An 18,418-nucleotide genomic window follows, 5' to 3' on the forward strand; every position below is an offset into this window, starting at 1 on the left:
TACTCGGTGACTTTCATTTTTAGTTGAGTCATTTTCTATTATCTTTACTTTTACTCAAATATGACAATTGAGTACTTTTTCCACCACTGCTCATATCCCAATGTCATGAAGGTTTGAAATGATTGTTTTTGTCAAATACTATATCTGTTTTGGCTTCTTGCAGTACATTTTCTATACAAATTCTTTATAACTATGTTCCGACCTCCCGACCATCTGCTCAAGAAAGAAATTGTACCGCGGCTGAATGTTATTGGGGACCTCTGGTCTATATCCTACAAGTATAGCCTCCAATGTGGCTTTTCATATTCTGTTTTGGTTAAAACTAAAACATACATTCACTCATCTGACTACAATAGGAAACATTGTGACCAATCTACCTCACAATGCAATGAGTAACACATTAATAATACATTGACATAAAAAAATATCAATTCAATCATAGGTCTGTGGTCTAGGACAAAAGTCACTCTTTCCCCATTTTATAGGAAATTAAACCAGCAGACAACATTTTCAGCCCACTCTTTTTCCATAGGAATGGAATAATATACACTGAGTGTACCAGACATTATGAACAGCTTCCTAATATTAAATTGCACCCCTTTTGCCCTTGGAACAGCCTCAATTTGTCAGGGCACAAAATATACAAGACGTTGAAAGCATTCCACAGGGATGCTGGCCCATGTTGACTCCAATGATTCACATAGTTGTGTCAAGATGGCTGGATGTCCTTTGGGTGGTGGACCATTCTTGATACACACGGGAAACTGTTGAGCATGAAAAAACAGTAGTGTTGCAGTTCTCGACACAAACCGGTGCGCCTGGCACCTACTACAATACACCGTTCAAAGGCACTATATTTTATCTTGCCGATTCACCCTCTGAATGGCACAGATACATAATCCATGTCTCCATTGTCTCAAGGCTTAAAAATACTTATTTAACCTGACTCCTCTCCTTCATCATCACTGAACAAAGTGGATTTAACAAGTGATATCAATAAGGGATCATAGCTTTCATCTGGATTCACCCGGTGAGTCTGTCGTGGAAAGAGCGGGGGTTTCAAAATGTTCTACACTGTGTATACTGTAATAGGAAGGATTAGGACACCATCAGTGGTTATGCCCACTGCCGCATCCAAAATACATTAGAGGACAAACACCAATGAAGCATCATCCTGAGGTTCAAAGATAAATTGTCAGGTGTTTTTAAATCAGCAAATTGTCCTTAATTAAGGACAGACTAAAACCAAGTGTACATCTCTGACAAAGCGAATGACAGATTATTAAATTAAAACCACATACAAAACAAATCCCATCATGTTTTAAGGAATTACAACTGATAAGTATCCAAGACAGAGACGGCAAGGTTTGATTTAAAATCAGTCGCACATCAAAATGACATGTAAAGGAAAGGGAGATACCTAGTCGGTTGTACAACTGAATGCATTCAACTGAAATGTGTCTTCTGCATTTAACCCAACCCCTCTGAATCAGAGCGGTGAGGGGGGCTGCCTTAATCAACATCCACGTCATTGGCGGCCGGGGAGCAGTTGTTGTTGCGGGTTAACTGACCTACTCAGGGGAGGAACAAGCCATTTGTACCTTTTCGGCTCGGGGATTCAATCCAGCAACCTTACCAACTGTTCATGGTACAGATTAAAGGTAATTATTGATTTGACAAAACAAAGAGGGCAGAAATTCAAATGTATTTTATTTTTGTTCCTTTGCAAGGTGTCTAAGTTCCTGTGAGTTGTGGTTTGATTCCTGGATTACTTCCTGGGTTAAAGGGCGTGCATGGAGGCGATCCGGCGAGCCGAGGCCTGCTGGTAAGTGGAGTGGCTCCCATCCTTCAGATCATAGCTCAACGGCGCAGACTGCAGAGCCTGGACATAGGCTGGATGAAAGACAAAGAAAAAATTATCCATCCCAGTCCAAGCACATCATACTGAACCTCAATGCCATGTTCATCAGGGACCCAACATAGGAGAACGGACTGTAGCAGGGAGGGACAACACTACCCGTCCAACAAGAAACTCAAAATTGACCATTTTAGGTTGCAACGCTTAAAAAATATATATATTGCGTACCCTAATAAACACGATCCAGATAGGCTTGAAAAGAGACAAATCTACATAGGGAAGAATCCAAATAGGGAAATATGGAAGGAAGTTGATACTTTACATGAACAGGAGGTCACTAAGGGGTAACTGGTACACATTAGTGGGTTCATGTTGCGGGACCTTGACATACTTGTGTTAATTACTCCTCGAGGCATGTTACTAACAGGAAATGAAAAATGAATGTGTTAGGAAATACTGAATTCAATCTAATTTTCCCAGAACATYGGACGCCCCCTAACTTCGGACACTCTCTAGTGGTTGGAGGATTAAACCACTTGGAGCTCAACATTTAAATGGCCTGGAAAATAACGGTACGTTTTGCGACGAATGACTCTCTTCTATCTAGCTGACCACTGATTTTCATTGCAGTTTATGTAAGTTAGGTTTTGAGAGTTTTCAAAAAAGTAATATATACAGTTGAAGTTGGAAGTTTACATACACCTTAGCCAAATACATTTCAACTCAGTTTGTCACAATTCCTGACATTTAAGCCAAGTAAAAATTCCCTGTGTTAGGTCAGTTAGGATCACCACTTTATTTTAAGAATTTGAAATGTCAGAATAATAGTAGAGAGAATGATCTATTTCAGCTTTTATTTCTTTCATCACATTCCCAGTAGGTCAGAAGTTTACATACACTCAATTAGTATTTGGTAGCATTGCCTGTAAATTGTTTAACTTGGGTCAAATGTTTTGGGTAGCCTTCCACAAGTTTCCAAAAATATATTGGGTGAATTTTGGCCCATTCCTCCTGACAGAGGTGGTGTAACTGAGACAGGTTTGTAGGCCTCCTTGCTCGCACACGCTTTTTCAGTTCTGCCCAAAAATGTTCTATAGGATTGAGGTCAGGGATTTGTGATGGCCTCTCCAATACATTGACTTTGTTGTTCTTAAGCCATTTTGCCACAACTTTGGAAATATGCATGGAGTCATTGTCCATTTGGAAGACCCATTAGCGTTCCYGAMTGATGTCTTGAGATGTTGCTTCAATATATCCACATAATTTTTGTTCCCTATGATGCCATCTATTTTGTGAAGTGCACCAGTCCCTCCTGCAGCAAAACACCCCCACAACATGATGCTGCCACCCCGTGCTTCACGGTTGGGATGGTGTTTTTCGGCTTGCAAGTCTCCCCCTTTTTCCTCCAAACATAACGATGGTCATTGTGGCCAAACAGTTCTATTTTTGTTTCATCAGACCAGAGGACATTTCTCCAAAAAGTACGATCTTTGTCCCCATGTGCAGTTGCAAACCGTAGTCTGGCTTTTTTATATATATACACACACATTTTGTGGGACACACTGTATATTGTAAAATTTGACTGCGTGACAGACCACACATAATTTAATATCCAACTTTTTTCCTAAATTATTCATACTCATTCATATGTTACTTTTAAACTGTTATCTACGTTCTCAAAACTTAAGATTAATCTGTAAAACAAATAATGACACATTATTTGGTTACAACACTGAAGATGATGTTGGTGAAGAACCATTTGTAAGAGTCAACAGGAGGGCGCACCGGGCTACGCAATGAAAAGTTGACAGGCAAGTCATTTTTTTACTGAAAGGCTAGCCAACTAGTCAACTATCTAGTAAACACTTCAGATACAAGGTTGGTGTCTCTTTTTTTGAAAAAAATCTCTACCTTTTTGCCCTTTGTGCTGTTGTCTGTGCCCAATAACGTTTGTACCATGTTTTGTGCTGCTACCATGTTATGCTGCTGCCATGTTGTGTTGCTACCATGTTGTTGTCATGTGTTGCTGCCTTGCTATGTTGTTGTCTTAGGTTACTCTTTATGTAGTGTCGTGGTGTCTCTCTTATCGTGATGTGTGTTTTGTCCTTATTTTTAAGCCCCCGTCCTCGCAGGAGGCCTTTTGCCTTTTGGTAGGCCGTCATTGTAAATTTGTTCTTAATTGACTTGCCTGTTAAATAAATGTAATTWAAAAAAAAATGTAAACACCTTTAGAGTTGTGGTAGAAGACACAGTTTGCGCAGGTGTCAGGATGGGAGTCCCAAAAACTGTCTCCGCAGCAACAGAGAGGGGGGAGTTCTGTCTTCTCCAGAGCTATCCTCTTCTTCTGAGCCCTCAGAACCTTGATGTACCTGCCACAGAACACAGTACAATCTTTATTGGTCCATTTCCTGTCACAGGGCCCAACTTGTTACACAATTAACATGCACAACATAGGCTGGGACACAGGGCCTTATTTTCTAGGTTCACCAGCACAAACACATTTAGGTCCAGTTTCCTGGAGTCATATTATTCCTGGACTAAAAAGTATTTTCAATGGAGATTATATACGGAACAAAAATATAAAACACAACAAGTGTTGGTCCCATGTTTCATGTGCTGAAATAAAAAATCCCAGAAATGTTCCATACGCACCAAAAGCTTTCTCTCAAATGTGCACAAATTTGTTTACATCCCTATGGTGTGACGTATCAAGAAGCTGATTGAACTGCATGATCATTACACAGGTGCACCTTGTGTTTGGGACAATAGAAGGCCACTAAAATGTTCAGCTATGTTACAACATAATGCCACAGATGGCTCAAGTTTTGAGGGAGCATGCAATTGGCAGGCTGGCTGCAGGAATGTCCACTAGAGCTGTTGCCAGAGAATTTAATGTTCATTTCTATACCATAAGCTGCCTCCAACTTTGTTTTAGAGAATTTGTCAGTACATCCAACTGGCCTCACAACCGCAGACCACGTGTAACCACGCAAGCCTAGGACCTCCACATCTGACTTATTCACCTGCGGGATCATCTGAGACCAGCCACCCGGACAGCTGATGAAATTGGCTGTGTGTAAATATGGTCACTAATAAAGGTTATTTGGTAGCCATCTTGGAAGGGCCTGGTTGTATATTCATAAACACTAGAACCCTATAATGTAGTTCTAACGGGCCTTTATCACCTGTCTCTCTCAGTTCCTCCTGGTCTTCTTGGGGCCAGAGCAATTGAGTAGCTCTATAGTCAGTACCAAACCGAAAACTATGACCTGCAGGATAAGGCTCTGTAACTAGCCTCTCACACACCTGCAGCACACACAGGTATGTAAGATTRATTATCAGCGGTCACAATAGATGCGTTTTAGCATTAAAGCAGTCTTTTTCATACAAGTCAGATGACTCCTGGGCAACAGCACCCAAAGACTCATTTACAGAAGAGTTAAGCACCTCTTGTTGTGCATTATCTAAGATTCAATCTTTAGGGTCATTTAGTTGGAGTTACAAAGAAAACTATATAGACTGATAAACAAACACAAATCGCTATAGCTTGACTAAAGTAATGTTAGAATAAGCACGTGCCTCACAGGACTGTATGTGGTTTGGGGAAATGGGAGTGTTAGGAAATTGGAGAAGTGTTAAAAAGAGAACACTTGTGGTGACCGACCGGATTGTTGTCAAAGGTGACAGCCTTGCTCCCGTGACCTTCGTGAGGATCAAMGTTCTGAAGAGGGGAGTCATGTTGCCCAATCAAAGGAATATTTTCCTCCTCCTGTTCTTCTTCTTCTTCATGATCCTCCTCTGCTCTTGTCACCTGAGATACAGGTTTTTGTTTTGAGTTAGAAAGCAAAATAGTTATTTGTACTCACATTTCCAGAAAAATCTTGTAGTAAATACAGTATTCCTATAATTGGGAGGTAAGAATTATAAAGTTATATCCATTGAAAAATAATGAGAAATTCATAGAGGTACAAAACATTTACTCGAATTCTATGGTTATCTGACATTTTTGTCAAAACTGACTTTGGCCAGTTAGAAAGGAGCAGTGTAAACGCACGTCTCTGGTTGGAGACACTTTCCATATTCCCCCGGGAGCTATGACATCACTTCCCCATCTCGGAACATTTGACAGGCTACCAGTCTGTGTCTGACCTGCCTCATGACTTTGCTGAGCTGAAAAACCAGAACCAGCCCGTATGAATATCTATTTTATCTATAGAGCTAATGACAGCACTAATGGTAATGTCACTGAATTAGTATGTTCAGCCAGCTTGGCTGCAACATCTGTGTAAATAATCCATCTGCATCACTGAGGATAAAAAGGGTAAGTCACCTAGGTCTATAAGGTGCAGAGATCAATGATGGGTATAGATGCACATTAGATATAGATGCAAAAAAGTTACATTGAGTCATGGAGGGAACAGAGGGCTAAATACACATAGTAATGATGATGAGATGAAAACCAGGTGTGCAGGAAAACAAGACAAAACAAATGGAAAATGAAAAGTGGATCGGCGATGGCTAGAAGCCCGGTGACGTCGACCGCCGAACGCCGCCCGAACAAGGAGAGGAACCGACTTCCGCGGAAGTTGTGATAGATAGTATAAGCTACATTTTGACACTGTGGCCAACAGGAGGGCCTCTAAAATGTTCGGTCAGCAACCACACCATTGGCCAAGCCCCCGCCACGCCCACCACCTAAGCCACACTTTGATCCAGAAAAACCCCTGGAGGGGACTAAGCACACACCTCTATGGATCCCCCATGTTGAGGGTCATCGTGCCAGCGGTAATGTTGCCTTCCCTCACCACCAGGGGACGGCCCATCAGGAAGTCCAAGATCTAGTTGCAGAGGAAGGTGTTCAGTCCCAGTGACCCAAGCTTGGTGACGAGATTGAAGGGGACTGTCGTAGCGTTTGCTGTCATTAAACGTGAAGACTTATATTATCAAATAAATTCTCTATGTGTAATTATTCCTTACGTGATGAATCTAAACATGTAACTTTAATTAACTAGGAAGTAGGGGCACCACGGGAGAMTGTTTATAGTCTCTATTTTATTGAATTAACTCTACAGATATGTTCATATCTTATCAATTACGGTCTTCTATTAATGAATTATTACCTCATCAGTCATATTTTGAATGTCGCAATCCCTTGGATATCGGCACGAACCCTAGCATAGATCATGAATCAGCGATATACACATTGGCTTAATTATTTACTAACTAAATCAATCACAGAATTACATACATTTGAAAGACTTATCTTCCTCTATCTTTTCTTACAACAAAACCAAGAAACGCACCATTTTCGCATATGTTGATGTTGGGTGTGGTGCTAGAGCTGATGAATGAGTTGAAAAATTGTGAAGTTTCCCTTTAAGTTAAAATGTAATCGTTTTTAACTTCTGGCTTCCCGTAGACTGTTTTTGTGATACTCATTACAATAGGAATAAACGCTAGTGTTTGTAAATACCCCTGCGTTACTAAAAGCAACTATGGCAATACAATGATGTCCATTATCCACATAATATAGGCTAGTCACCATTTCACATGACTTCTGAAGCTGCCGCCTCATGCGGACTTGTTTGCACCACGCGGCGGCACACTTCGTCCTGAAACCGGCAAAGAGTATCCTCTTTCTCCCGTTGCCTCTCCACCTGTAGCCCCTCAGTTAGCAGGGTACTAATCTGGCCCATATGAGAATAAGTCAAAAGATAAATATGCTCCAGCTACCTACCCATTCCAGTACAATAATTGATGTTGCTAACTGTGACTTGCAGTTGAATGCTCATTATCGTGGTAGTCTTGTCCACTCTCCGCCCAGGCGCCTGCAGGTGCAACTGCCTGATTCCTCTCGGCCAATACTTTATTTTGACGACCATGTTTGCTTTGAGCATGTATCCCACTAATTGAAACGTTGGTTGTACCCTTTACTTTAAGATTTTTAGGGGCCATTTTGCTAGCCAGATTGCTAACATTTGCATGCAACGTTAGCTAGTTACTTCTTCAACCAACCTAATAGCTAAGATTCACTAACTACAACAGGCTGTTGAAATGAGTATTACTTGTTACTTGACATATAACAGTGCGACCATTTTTGCTCCACCTACTTAATTTATTCTTCTTAGATTAGGTTTAACGGCAGTTGGCATTAAATATGTTGCATTACCGCCACCAACTGCACTAGAGTATAAATCCATTATACTTTCTGACACGAAAGGAAAAAGGTAAAAAATTACCCTGCCATCTAAGGCTACACTCATTAAAAACCCACCACCCTATTCCACTATTTTAACCCCATCAGGTCCTACACCCGGCGAACGGCCTGGGAGGATGGGACACTACCACTCAACACTCCCTGTAAACTCTTCTGCAATAAAATCTCGTAGTCTCAAGTACTTCTCTGCAGCTGCCACCACAACACCTATTTTCTGTAACTTACATTCCATTCCTGCGGTACAGTTGATAAACATGGCAATGAACACTAAAAAAACAACATCACTGAAGCACAATTCATTTGTAGTCCTATCACTCTGAACTGGCAAAAGTATGCTACTCACCGGGAGCCTCTTAGGATCCCTACCCCTTGACCTCTCTTTTTCTACTTTCTTCACTGCTTCAGCAAACGACACATTCTGTACAACTCCTAACCCTGGCAACCTCAACCTGCCTCTGTCTCACCGGTTGCTTCTGATCTCCAGCACCATGGGAACCCCTACAATGAACACATACCGCTTCTTTCACCGATACTACACATTCCTTTGTCTCATGACCTTCTGTACACTTCTCACATAGGAACCTCCCTCCTACACACTGCTGCCACATGCCCATAAGCTTGGTACCTGAAACACCTACTTGAGTGATTTTGGTTCCCGCTAGAGAATCTGTGAATGCAATCTGAATGGTCGTACCAGATGCCAGTCAATGTGGTTTGAGTTAACCGGGCCCATTCTAGCCCATTCAAAATGTCCTCTCGGCTCAGAAGCACAGAGCAAACATTAGGCATAGAAGTGAGTTGATTAAAAATATATTTTGGCTGTTAGAATTCAATAAACACATAATCAACCTGCCTCTGGGCAATTATTTGATACATGGTAAAAAAGCAGCAATAAGTGGTGGAGAGTATACTTTCTGTACCCAATAAGGCCAGGCTTTTCTTTAGGTTGTGGACCTGACCGCATTGACAACACTTGGACACATATAAAGACACACAAATTCCCAGTCCTGGTGTTCACCTCTGCACCTGTGGTCCACTGATTGAGTCCCCCTTCTGCTGTTTTCACTGTCTAAATTGGTCTACTACTGGGGTGTGATAATTCCCAGGCTTTTGTTGGAAGTGTCCTCCTGTCGCAGCTGGCTATGTGYGTGAGGATAAGAACCAAATTGACCCGAGATCGTTCCACTTCATGATATAAGTATCAAACTTAGTATACTAATACTGRATACCTTATGGAAGTCTGGGAAGCATGTCAGTCAACCAGAGCAGCCATTGGATTTCCTCTTAGAAAAAAAATAGGGTAAAATCAATGACCTAGTAATGTTATATACCCACTAAATAAACCCCACAGATAATATAGACAATAAATAATAATAGGCGTCATATTGAGGTCCTTTTAACCATAGTGTCACGGATCCCTCTGGAACTTTCATTGCGCACACCTGGCCCCTATTCCCACAAATTGTATTTGTATATATGTGCCCTTTGTTCACCATGGTTCTGTCGATCATTGTTACAATGTCCGTTGGTGTGTGTGTGTGAGTACCTGTGCTGTGTGTTTTGGGCTTTCGTGCCCTTATGGATTGCGCAGATTGATTACGGGTCTCGTCCCGTGTGTTTATTATTGTGCGCGTGTGTATTTATTCGAGCTACTCCTCACTCTTTTATTTGGGTTTCAACCCTGTGTTTTGTGTACGTGTGTGTTTGGTCTTTGTCCCCGTGCCTTTACATGGCACGCCGTAATTTGGGCTGAATAAAAAACCCTATTACGCATTCCTGCGCCTGTCTCCTGAGTCATATATAACCAACGTGACACATAGTCCAGCGGCTACAGGAAAAAATTGCTGATAGCACCACCAAATTTCACACACAGCTGGGGCATGTCTAAATAAGTATTTTTGGCTATAGTACAATCACAGATTGTGTCCATTACCCGCCTGGTCGACCATTTCCAATATGGCCACCAACCAACTGCATGRGGCCATATTGGACAAGATTCATTTGGCCATATCTCCATAAATAATTGATATTTACAGCCCAATTATGGCTTAAAATGTTTGAAAGGGTCTGGAAAAAGACAATAAAATGCCACAAAATGCCATATATACAGTGCATTYGGGAAAATATTCACTCCCCTTGACTTTTTCCACATTTTGATACGYTGCAGCCTTATTCTGAAATGGATTAAATAAAATGATTTCCTCATTAATCTACAGACAATACGCCATAATGAGAAAGGGAAAACAGTTTTTTAGAAGTGTTTGCAAATGTAAAACTGATACCTTATTTACATAAGTATTTAGACCCTTTGCTATGAGACTCGGAATTGAGCTCAGGTGCAGCCTGTTTCCATTGATTATCCTTGAGATGCTTCTACAACTTGATTGGAGTCCACCTGTGGTAATGTAAGGGGTGCGTACTGGCAGCAGGGAAGTCAGGCGCAGGAGAGCAAAAACTGGGTTTACAACGGAGCAGTTTAATACATAAAACCACCGGCATCCAGAACAAACAATAAATGGTTACAAAACCYGTCGCACACCAGAATAACATGCACTTACAATAAATAATTCCGGACAAGGAYATGGGAGGAACAGAGGGTTAAATACACAACACGTAATGAGGGGATTGAAACCAGGTGTGTGGGAAGACAAGACAAAACAAATGGAAAATKAAAAGTGGATCGATGATGGCTAGAAGACTGGCAACGCCGATCGCCGAATGCCGCCCGAACACGGAGAGGAACCGACTTCGGCGGAAGTCGTGACAGGCAAATTCAATTGATGGGACATGATTTGGAAAGGCACACACCTGTCTATATAAGGTCCCACAGTTGACAGTGCATGTCAGAGCAAAAACAAAGCCATGAAGTCGAAGGAATTGTCCATAGAGCTCCGAGACAGGATTGTGTCGAGGCACAGATMTGGGGAAGACAATAAAAAAACGTCTGCAGCATTGAGGGTCCCCAAGAACACAGTGTCCTCCATCAATCTTAAATGGAAGAAGTTTGGAACCACCAAGTCTCTTCCTAGAGCTGTCCGCCTGGCCAAACTGAGCTATCTGGGGAGAAGCGCCTTGGTCAGGGAGGTGACCAAGAACCCGATGGTCACTCTGACAGAGCTCTAGAGTTTCTCTGTGGAGATGGGAGAACATTCCAGAAGGACAACCATTTCTGCAGCACTCCACCAATCAGGCCTTTATGGTATAGTGTCCAGACGGAAGTCACTCCTCAGTAAAAGGAGTGGCTTGGTCACTTATACATGACAGCCCGCTTGGAGTTTGCCAAAAAGCACTTAAAGACTATCAGACCATGAGAAACAAGATTCTCTGGTCTGATGAAACCAAAATTGAACTCTTTGGCCTGAATSCCAAGCTTCACATCTGGAAGAAACCCCTCATGCTGTGGGGATGCTTTTCAGCGACAGGGACTGGGAGACTAGTCAGGATCCAGGGAAAGATGAACGGAGCAAATTACAGAGAGATCATTGATGAAAACCTGCTCCAGAGTGCTCAGGACCTCAGATTGGGCTGAAGGTTCACCTTCCAACAGGACACCGACCCTAAGCACACAGCCAAGACAGTGCAGGAATGGCTTCGGGACAAGTCTCTGAATGTCCTTAAGTGGCCCAGYCAGAGCCCGGAMATGAAGCTGAAAGAACATCTCTGGAGAGACCTGAAAATAGCTGTACAGCGACTCTTCCCACCCAACCTGACAGAGCTTGAGAGGATCTGCAGAGAAGAATGGGAGAAATTACAGGTGTGCCAAGCTTGTAGCGTCATACCCAAGAAGACTCAAGGTTGTAATCGCTGCCAAAGTTGCTTCAACAAAGTACTGAGTAAAGCCTCTGAATACTTATGTAAATGTCATATTTCCATTTTTTTTAGCAAAAATATCTAAAAACCTGTGACTGCTTTGTCATTATGGGGTATTGTGTGTTGATTGATGAGGGAAAAAAACAATTTAATACATGTTAGAATAAGATAGTAACGTAACAAAATGTGGAAAAAGTCAAGAGGTCTGAATTCTCTCTCTCAGGCTGTTATGCAGAATACTAATTAATGAATGAATCATTAATTAAGTGATCTTGCGAGACATTGATTAGTCACTCCGGTCCACTCCTGCAGCACTGCACCCTATTTATACTCAGTTTTCCAAAATGACCACCAACAAGCTCCAAAGGGGCATTTTGGACAGGATTCACATGGCCATATCTCCATAAATAATTGGTATATAGAGCGCAATTATGACTTAAAATGTTTGAGGTGGTCTGGCAACACAATAAAATGGCCCAAGTATGCCATACCATATGTCTTCAAAAAATTGACTAAAATGACTGATTCTTGAACATACTTTCATCCTCATTTTCAGTATTTTACGTTTTAACACTCTGATGAAGGTACACTGACCAAATGCTCAGCTATAATTCAAATATCGTTGCATCTGACTGGAGACCTTTTTAGAAGTAATTTAATCACTAAGTGCTTCCAGCTTCATAAATGCCCTGAGAAGATCATTCTCAATCAGAGGSATAGCAAAGCAGATACGTTCAGATTGCGATACAAACTTTGTTGGTGTTTCCCGAGACCTGAGGATGGATGGATCAAGCTCCAGTTCAGAGAGTGTGGAGAGGTACAGTTGAAGTCGGAAGTTTACATACACCTTAGCCAAATACATTTCAACTCAGTTTTCACAATTCCTGACATTTAATCCTAGTAAAAATTCCCTGTCTTAGCTCAGTTAGGATCACCACTTATTTTAAGAATGTAAAATGTCAGAATAATAGTAGAGAATTATTTATTTCAACTTTTATTTCTTTCATCACATTCCCAGTGGGTCAGAAGTTTACATACACTCAATTAGTAATCGGTAGCATTGCCTTTAAATTGTTCAACCTGGGTCAAACGTTTAGGGTAGCCTTCCACAAGCTTCCCACAATAAGATGAGTGAATTTTGGCCCATTCTTCCTGACAGAGCTGGTATAACTGAGACAGATTTGTAGGTCTCCTTGCTCGCACACACTTTTACAGTTCTGCCCACACATTTTCGAAAGGATTGAGGTTAGGGCATTGTGATGGCCACTCCAATACCTTGACTTTGTTGTCCTTAAGCCATTTTGACACAACTTTGGAAGTATGCTTGGGCTCATTGTCCATTTGGAAGACCCATTTGCAACCAAGCTTTACTTCCTGACTGATGTCTTGAGATGTTGCTTCAATATATCCACATAATTTTCCTTCCTCATGAAGCCATCTATTTTGTGAAGTGCACCAGTCCGTCCTGCAGCTAACACCCCCACAACATGATGCTGCCACCCCTGTGCTTCACGGTTGGGTTGGTGTTCTTTGGCTTTCAAGCCTCCCCCTTTCTCTTCTAAACATAACGATGGTCATTATGGCCAAACAGTTCTATTTTTGTTTCCCCAGACCAGAGGACATTTCTCCAAAAAGTACGATCTTTGTCCCCATGTGCAGTTGCAAATCGTAGTCTTTTTTTATGGCGGTTTTGGAGCAGTGGCATCTTCCTTGCTGAGCAGCCTTTCAGGTTATGTCGATATAGGACTTGTACCTGTTTCCTCCAGCATCTTCACAAGGTCCTTTGCTGTTGTTCTGTGATTGATTTGCACTTTTTGCACCAAATTACGTTCATCTGTAGGAGACAGAACACGTCTCCTTCCTGAGCGGTATTGTCAGCGATTGGGTGCAGAGATGTAGCGGAGTCAGGCGCAGGACACAGGATTTTGAGCAACACAACGGAGTTTACTCAAAAAATCAAGCAAAATTCCAAATAGGAACATACATACACACTAGCACAGACAACAACCACTAAAGACACCAACAATCACAGACAGAACAGAAATGTATGCCAGAGGGTTAAATAAGGAACATGATATGGGAATTGAAACCAGGTGTGTGTAATACAGACAAAACAAAACGAAACTGAAACATGGATCAGTGGTGACTAGAAAGCCGGTGACGTCAACGTCGGAAGTCGTGACAGGTATGGTGGCTGCGTGGTCCCATGGTGTTTATACYYTCGTACTATTGTTTGTACAGATGAACGTGGTACCTTCAGGCGTTTGGAAATTGCTTCCAAGGATGAACCAGACTTGTGGAGGTCTACAATTTTTTTTCTGAGGTCTTGGCTGATKTCTTTTGATTTTCCCATGATTTCAAGCAAAGAGGCACTGAGTTTGAAGGTAGGCCTTGAAATACATCCACAGCTACCCCTCCAATTGACTCAAATTAGGTAAATTAGCAGATCAGAAGCTTCTAAAGCCATGACATCATTTTCTGGAATTTTCCAAGCTGTTTAAAGGCACAGTCAACTTAATGTATGTAAACTTCTGACCCACTGGAATTGTGATACAGTGAATTATTGTCATGCCCTGACCGTAGAGAGCTTTTTATGTCTCTATTTTGGTTTGGTCAGGGTGTGATTTGGGTGGGCATTCTATGTTTTTTTTTCTATGATTTGTATTTCTGTGTGTTTGGCCGGGTGTGGTTCTCAATCAGAGGCAGCTGTCTATCGTTGTCTCTGATTGAGAATCATACTTAGGTTGCCTTTTCCCACCTGTATTTGTGGGTAGTTGTCTATGTGTAGTGGCCTGCAAGCACTATGTAGCTTTATGTTCGTTTGTTATTTTCGGCGACATTAAATAAACTAAAATGTACGCTCACAACGCTGCGCCTTGGTCCATTCCTTTTGACGAGCGTGACAATTCTAAGTGAAATAATCTGTCTGTAAACAATTGTTGGAAAATTTAGTTGTGTCATGCACAAAGTAGATATCCTAACCGACTTGCCAAAACTATAGTTTGTTAACAAGACATTTGTGGAGTGGTTGAAAAACGAGTTTTAATGACTCCAACATAAGTGTACGTAAACTTCCAACTTCAACTGTATATGGTGACAACAGGGGACGGGCTATTGCAGAAGACATGGACACGCATTCTGTAGTCCACAATTTGTTGCGATACCACAGGAAGCAAAGGAAGTCTCTGTGATCCTCCCTCATCCCGAAGCAGTGGAACATGTGCTTGATATCAGCAGTGATGTCCACAGGTTCTTTTCTGAACCTCATGAGTACCCCAGCAGGCTGTCGTTGAGATCAGGGCCTGTGGGGAGTACATAATTGAGGGAGACTCCTTTGAATGGTGCACTTGAGTTGAACAGCACACGGATCTGGTCTGGCTTTTTAGGGTGATAGACTCCAAATGAAAGGAGGTACCAGCATTCTTGACCTTCCTGGTGGAGCTACCTCTGCATGGTCGTTGATGAGCATTTTCTGCATGAACTCTAGGAAGTGGTCCTTCATCTGAGCCTGCTTTGCTAGAGTACGACGGAGTGAGGTGAGACGACTGTAAGCGTACTCCATATTGTTTGGCAGCCATCATCTGGGATTCTGAAAGGGCAAGGGCGTGACGCAGCTGTTGGAGGGGTCTTGGCAGACCTCGTTGTCCGTGATCTGAAGGAATCTCGTGTCGTCAAAGGTGCAAGTTTGTGATAGCTAGTGGTGCGACAGAAGATTGGCTGACCCAGATTCTCTCCGGTAAGTGTCAGTGAGTTGTCGTGAAGGTTTGGCTCGTCTGCGGTGCTCCGTAACTGAGCTTCTCTTTCACCCTAACCTGACTGTTGCATGGTCTGAAGTAGGTTGGACGACCATTTTCCAAGATGGATGTCTTGAACGAACTCACTTGAGATGGTTTGTGGGCATCTCTGAGACACACGTCCCCAACAACAACCCAACCTAGGTCTAGCTTCTGGGCAAATGGAATATCGTCTGGACCGTTGATTTGGTTCCTGACTTTATGTACTCTCAAGACATCTCTGCCTAAGAGGAGAAGTATGTCTGCGTCGTAATCCAGAGGTGGGATCTCGTCTGCGATGCGTCTCAGGTGACTGTGGTGGCGAGCTGCGTTTGGAGTGGGAATTTCTGAGTGGTTGTTAGGGACTTGGTTACATTTGATGAGCGTGAGACTGCGGAGACTCATCTTCTCGTCGACTGACTTCACAACGTAACCATGGGCCCTCCTGCCAGCTGTCTCTGTGAGTACTACGCACATCTTGAGTGTGTATGGTGATGAACTACCTTTGACCTTGAAGATGTTGAAGAACTCTGAACTTGCTAGAGAACGATTTGCTTTGTTCATCCAGTTTAGTGTACATCCTATTTGATTCTTCACGGCGTCCTTCTGGAACACATTTACGAGGCATATCTTGGAGCATGCTCTCACGCTCATTCCTTCTCCACATACCGCGGTGCACTTAGATGTGACCTCCTGATTTGCTGGTTCCTCTTCCTCCCCGCTATGCTCTGAAGGGGATGAGCTTAACTTCCATGGAGCTGGACCAGGATGGAGTGCTGAGAGGTGCCGGCCGCTTTCACATTCGTTGCATTTCACCGTTACCTTACAGTACTTGGCGAGATGATTTGTGGAAGAGCAGCACTGAAAACATACATAGTTCTCTTTGAGGAACTGTTTACGGTCTTCCAGGGACTTCTCTCTGAAACCTCCACACKTCTTTAATGGATGAGGCTTGGTGACTGTACGTAATCTACTTTTGCAGATTTAACGGCTGGTTTCTTCTGATCCCCCGTGTTCTCTGTTGAAGATACTTGTATTTTGTGGACAGATATTGTCTTCCCATGTCTGTCTTGCTCGTCTCATCTGACAGGTGCCGCATGGGAGGAGAAGAGGTTGAAGCACGGGTCTGCCCTGACTTTGGCTTCTCTACGGATGAAGTTGGCGAACACCCAGAATGGAAGGTGACGTTGTTTTCTAGCTTGAATTTTGACCAATATGATGTCCATGTTTCCTGCAGGCCATATGGGAGCTTCTCTACGATAGGGCTCACCCCTCTGGATGTCTCCAGGTACGATAGGCCAGGTAGGTAGCCAGGTCCAATAGCTTCGAGGTCCAATAGTAGATCTCCAAGGTCACAGAGTCTCTGGSGTTCTTTATTTGTCACTTTGGGGAAGTTCTCCAACTTGGCATAGAGTGCCCTTTCAATTGCTTCGGGTGAGCTGTAGCTTTCCTCAAGTCTCTCAACAGGGCTGTAGTGGAGCGGGTCGAGAGTTTCAAGTTCCTTGGTGTACACATCTCCAACAAACTATCATGGTCCAAACACACCAAGACAGTTGTGAAGAGGGCACAACAACACATTTTCCCCCTCAGGAGACTGGAAAGATTTGGCATGGGTCCTCAGATCCTCAAAAAGTTCTACAGCTGCAACATCGAGAGCATCCTGACTCCTGACATCACCRCCTGGTATGGCAACTGCTCGGCATCTGACTGTAAGGCGCTACAGAGGGTAGTGCGTATGGCCTGGTACATCACTGGGGCCAAGCTTCCTGCCATCAAGGACCTGTATACTAGGTGGTGTCAGAGGAAGGCGCAAAAAATTGTCAAAGACCCCAGTCAACCAAGTCATAGACTGTTCTCTCTGCTACCATATGGCAAGCGGTACCGGAGCCCCAAGTCTAGTTCAAAAAGGATCCTTAAAAGCTACTACCCCCAAGCCATGAGACTGCTGAACAATTAGTCAAATGGCCACCCAGACTATTTACATTGACCCCCCCCCCCCCACCACCCCTTTTGTTTTTACACTGCTGCTGCTCACTGTTTATTATCTATGCATAGGCATAGTCTCTTTACCACTACCGACATTTACAAATTACCTCCGTACCCCCGCATACTGACTCGGTACTGATACCGGTACCCCCTGTATATAGCCTCGTTATTGTTATTTTATTGTGTTAATTCTTTTATTTTTTACTTTAGTTTATTTAGTAAATATTTTCTTAACTCTATTTCTTGAATTGCATTGTTGGTTAAGGGCTTGTAAGTAAGCATTTCATGGTAAGGTCTACACCTGTAGTTTTTTGCAGTTCAGGTCATGACCATAGGGCTGTGATGCTTTGCTCTGCACTACAGTTCCCCATTTCAGCTGTTGTCACTCTCTCTACACTGGTCGGCTACAAATGCATTTTGTCAAACTCTTCTCCAGTAGCTGAATCAAGCTAGTATGGCTTGTAATACTTTTGCAGATAAATTGCTAATTTACATCTATGGAAATAGGCTGTTTGATTTAGACCCACTGAAAAGTCCAAGTAGAGCGAGTGACATAGTTTTCTAGTGAGAAAACATGGTAACAACACCTAATTGTTATCCAGGCATCCCTGTTCTGTGGAGAAATTGTGTAATGTCTCCACTCTCCAATTTATTCATTCATGTATATGTTGGGATAGGCAGATGAATTGCTTTCTTTCTTCTCCACGCCTCAACCACACAGCCATAGTCGTCACTGAACAGGCATGCTTTTGTCCTCTTGGTGAAACTGTGAAT

General features: G+C 42.7%; 1 protein-coding gene across 1 annotated transcript; it reads right to left on the reverse strand.

Annotated features, from left to right (window-relative positions):
* Nucleotides 1–1,754: 1,754 nt before the first annotated feature.
* On the reverse strand, nt 1,755–8,578 carry LOC111980262 (coiled-coil domain-containing protein 15-like). Its single transcript, XM_024010961.2, has 5 exons — nt 8,419–8,578; nt 7,401–7,545; nt 5,523–5,669; nt 4,085–4,227; nt 1,755–1,893 (listed from the first exon to the last, which is right to left on the reverse strand). Exons 3-5 carry the CDS (start codon nt 5,594–5,596, stop codon nt 1,781–1,783), a joined length of 330 nt encoding a protein of 109 aa, XP_023866729.1. The 5' UTR covers nt 5,597–5,669; nt 7,401–7,545; nt 8,419–8,578; the 3' UTR covers nt 1,755–1,780.
* Nucleotides 8,579–18,418: the final 9,840 nt, after the last annotated feature.

This window comes from Salvelinus sp. IW2-2015, linkage group LG20 (assembly GCF_002910315.2).
Source record: "Salvelinus sp. IW2-2015 linkage group LG20, ASM291031v2, whole genome shotgun sequence".
Lineage (NCBI taxonomy): Eukaryota > Metazoa > Chordata > Actinopteri > Salmoniformes > Salmonidae > Salvelinus > Salvelinus sp. IW2-2015.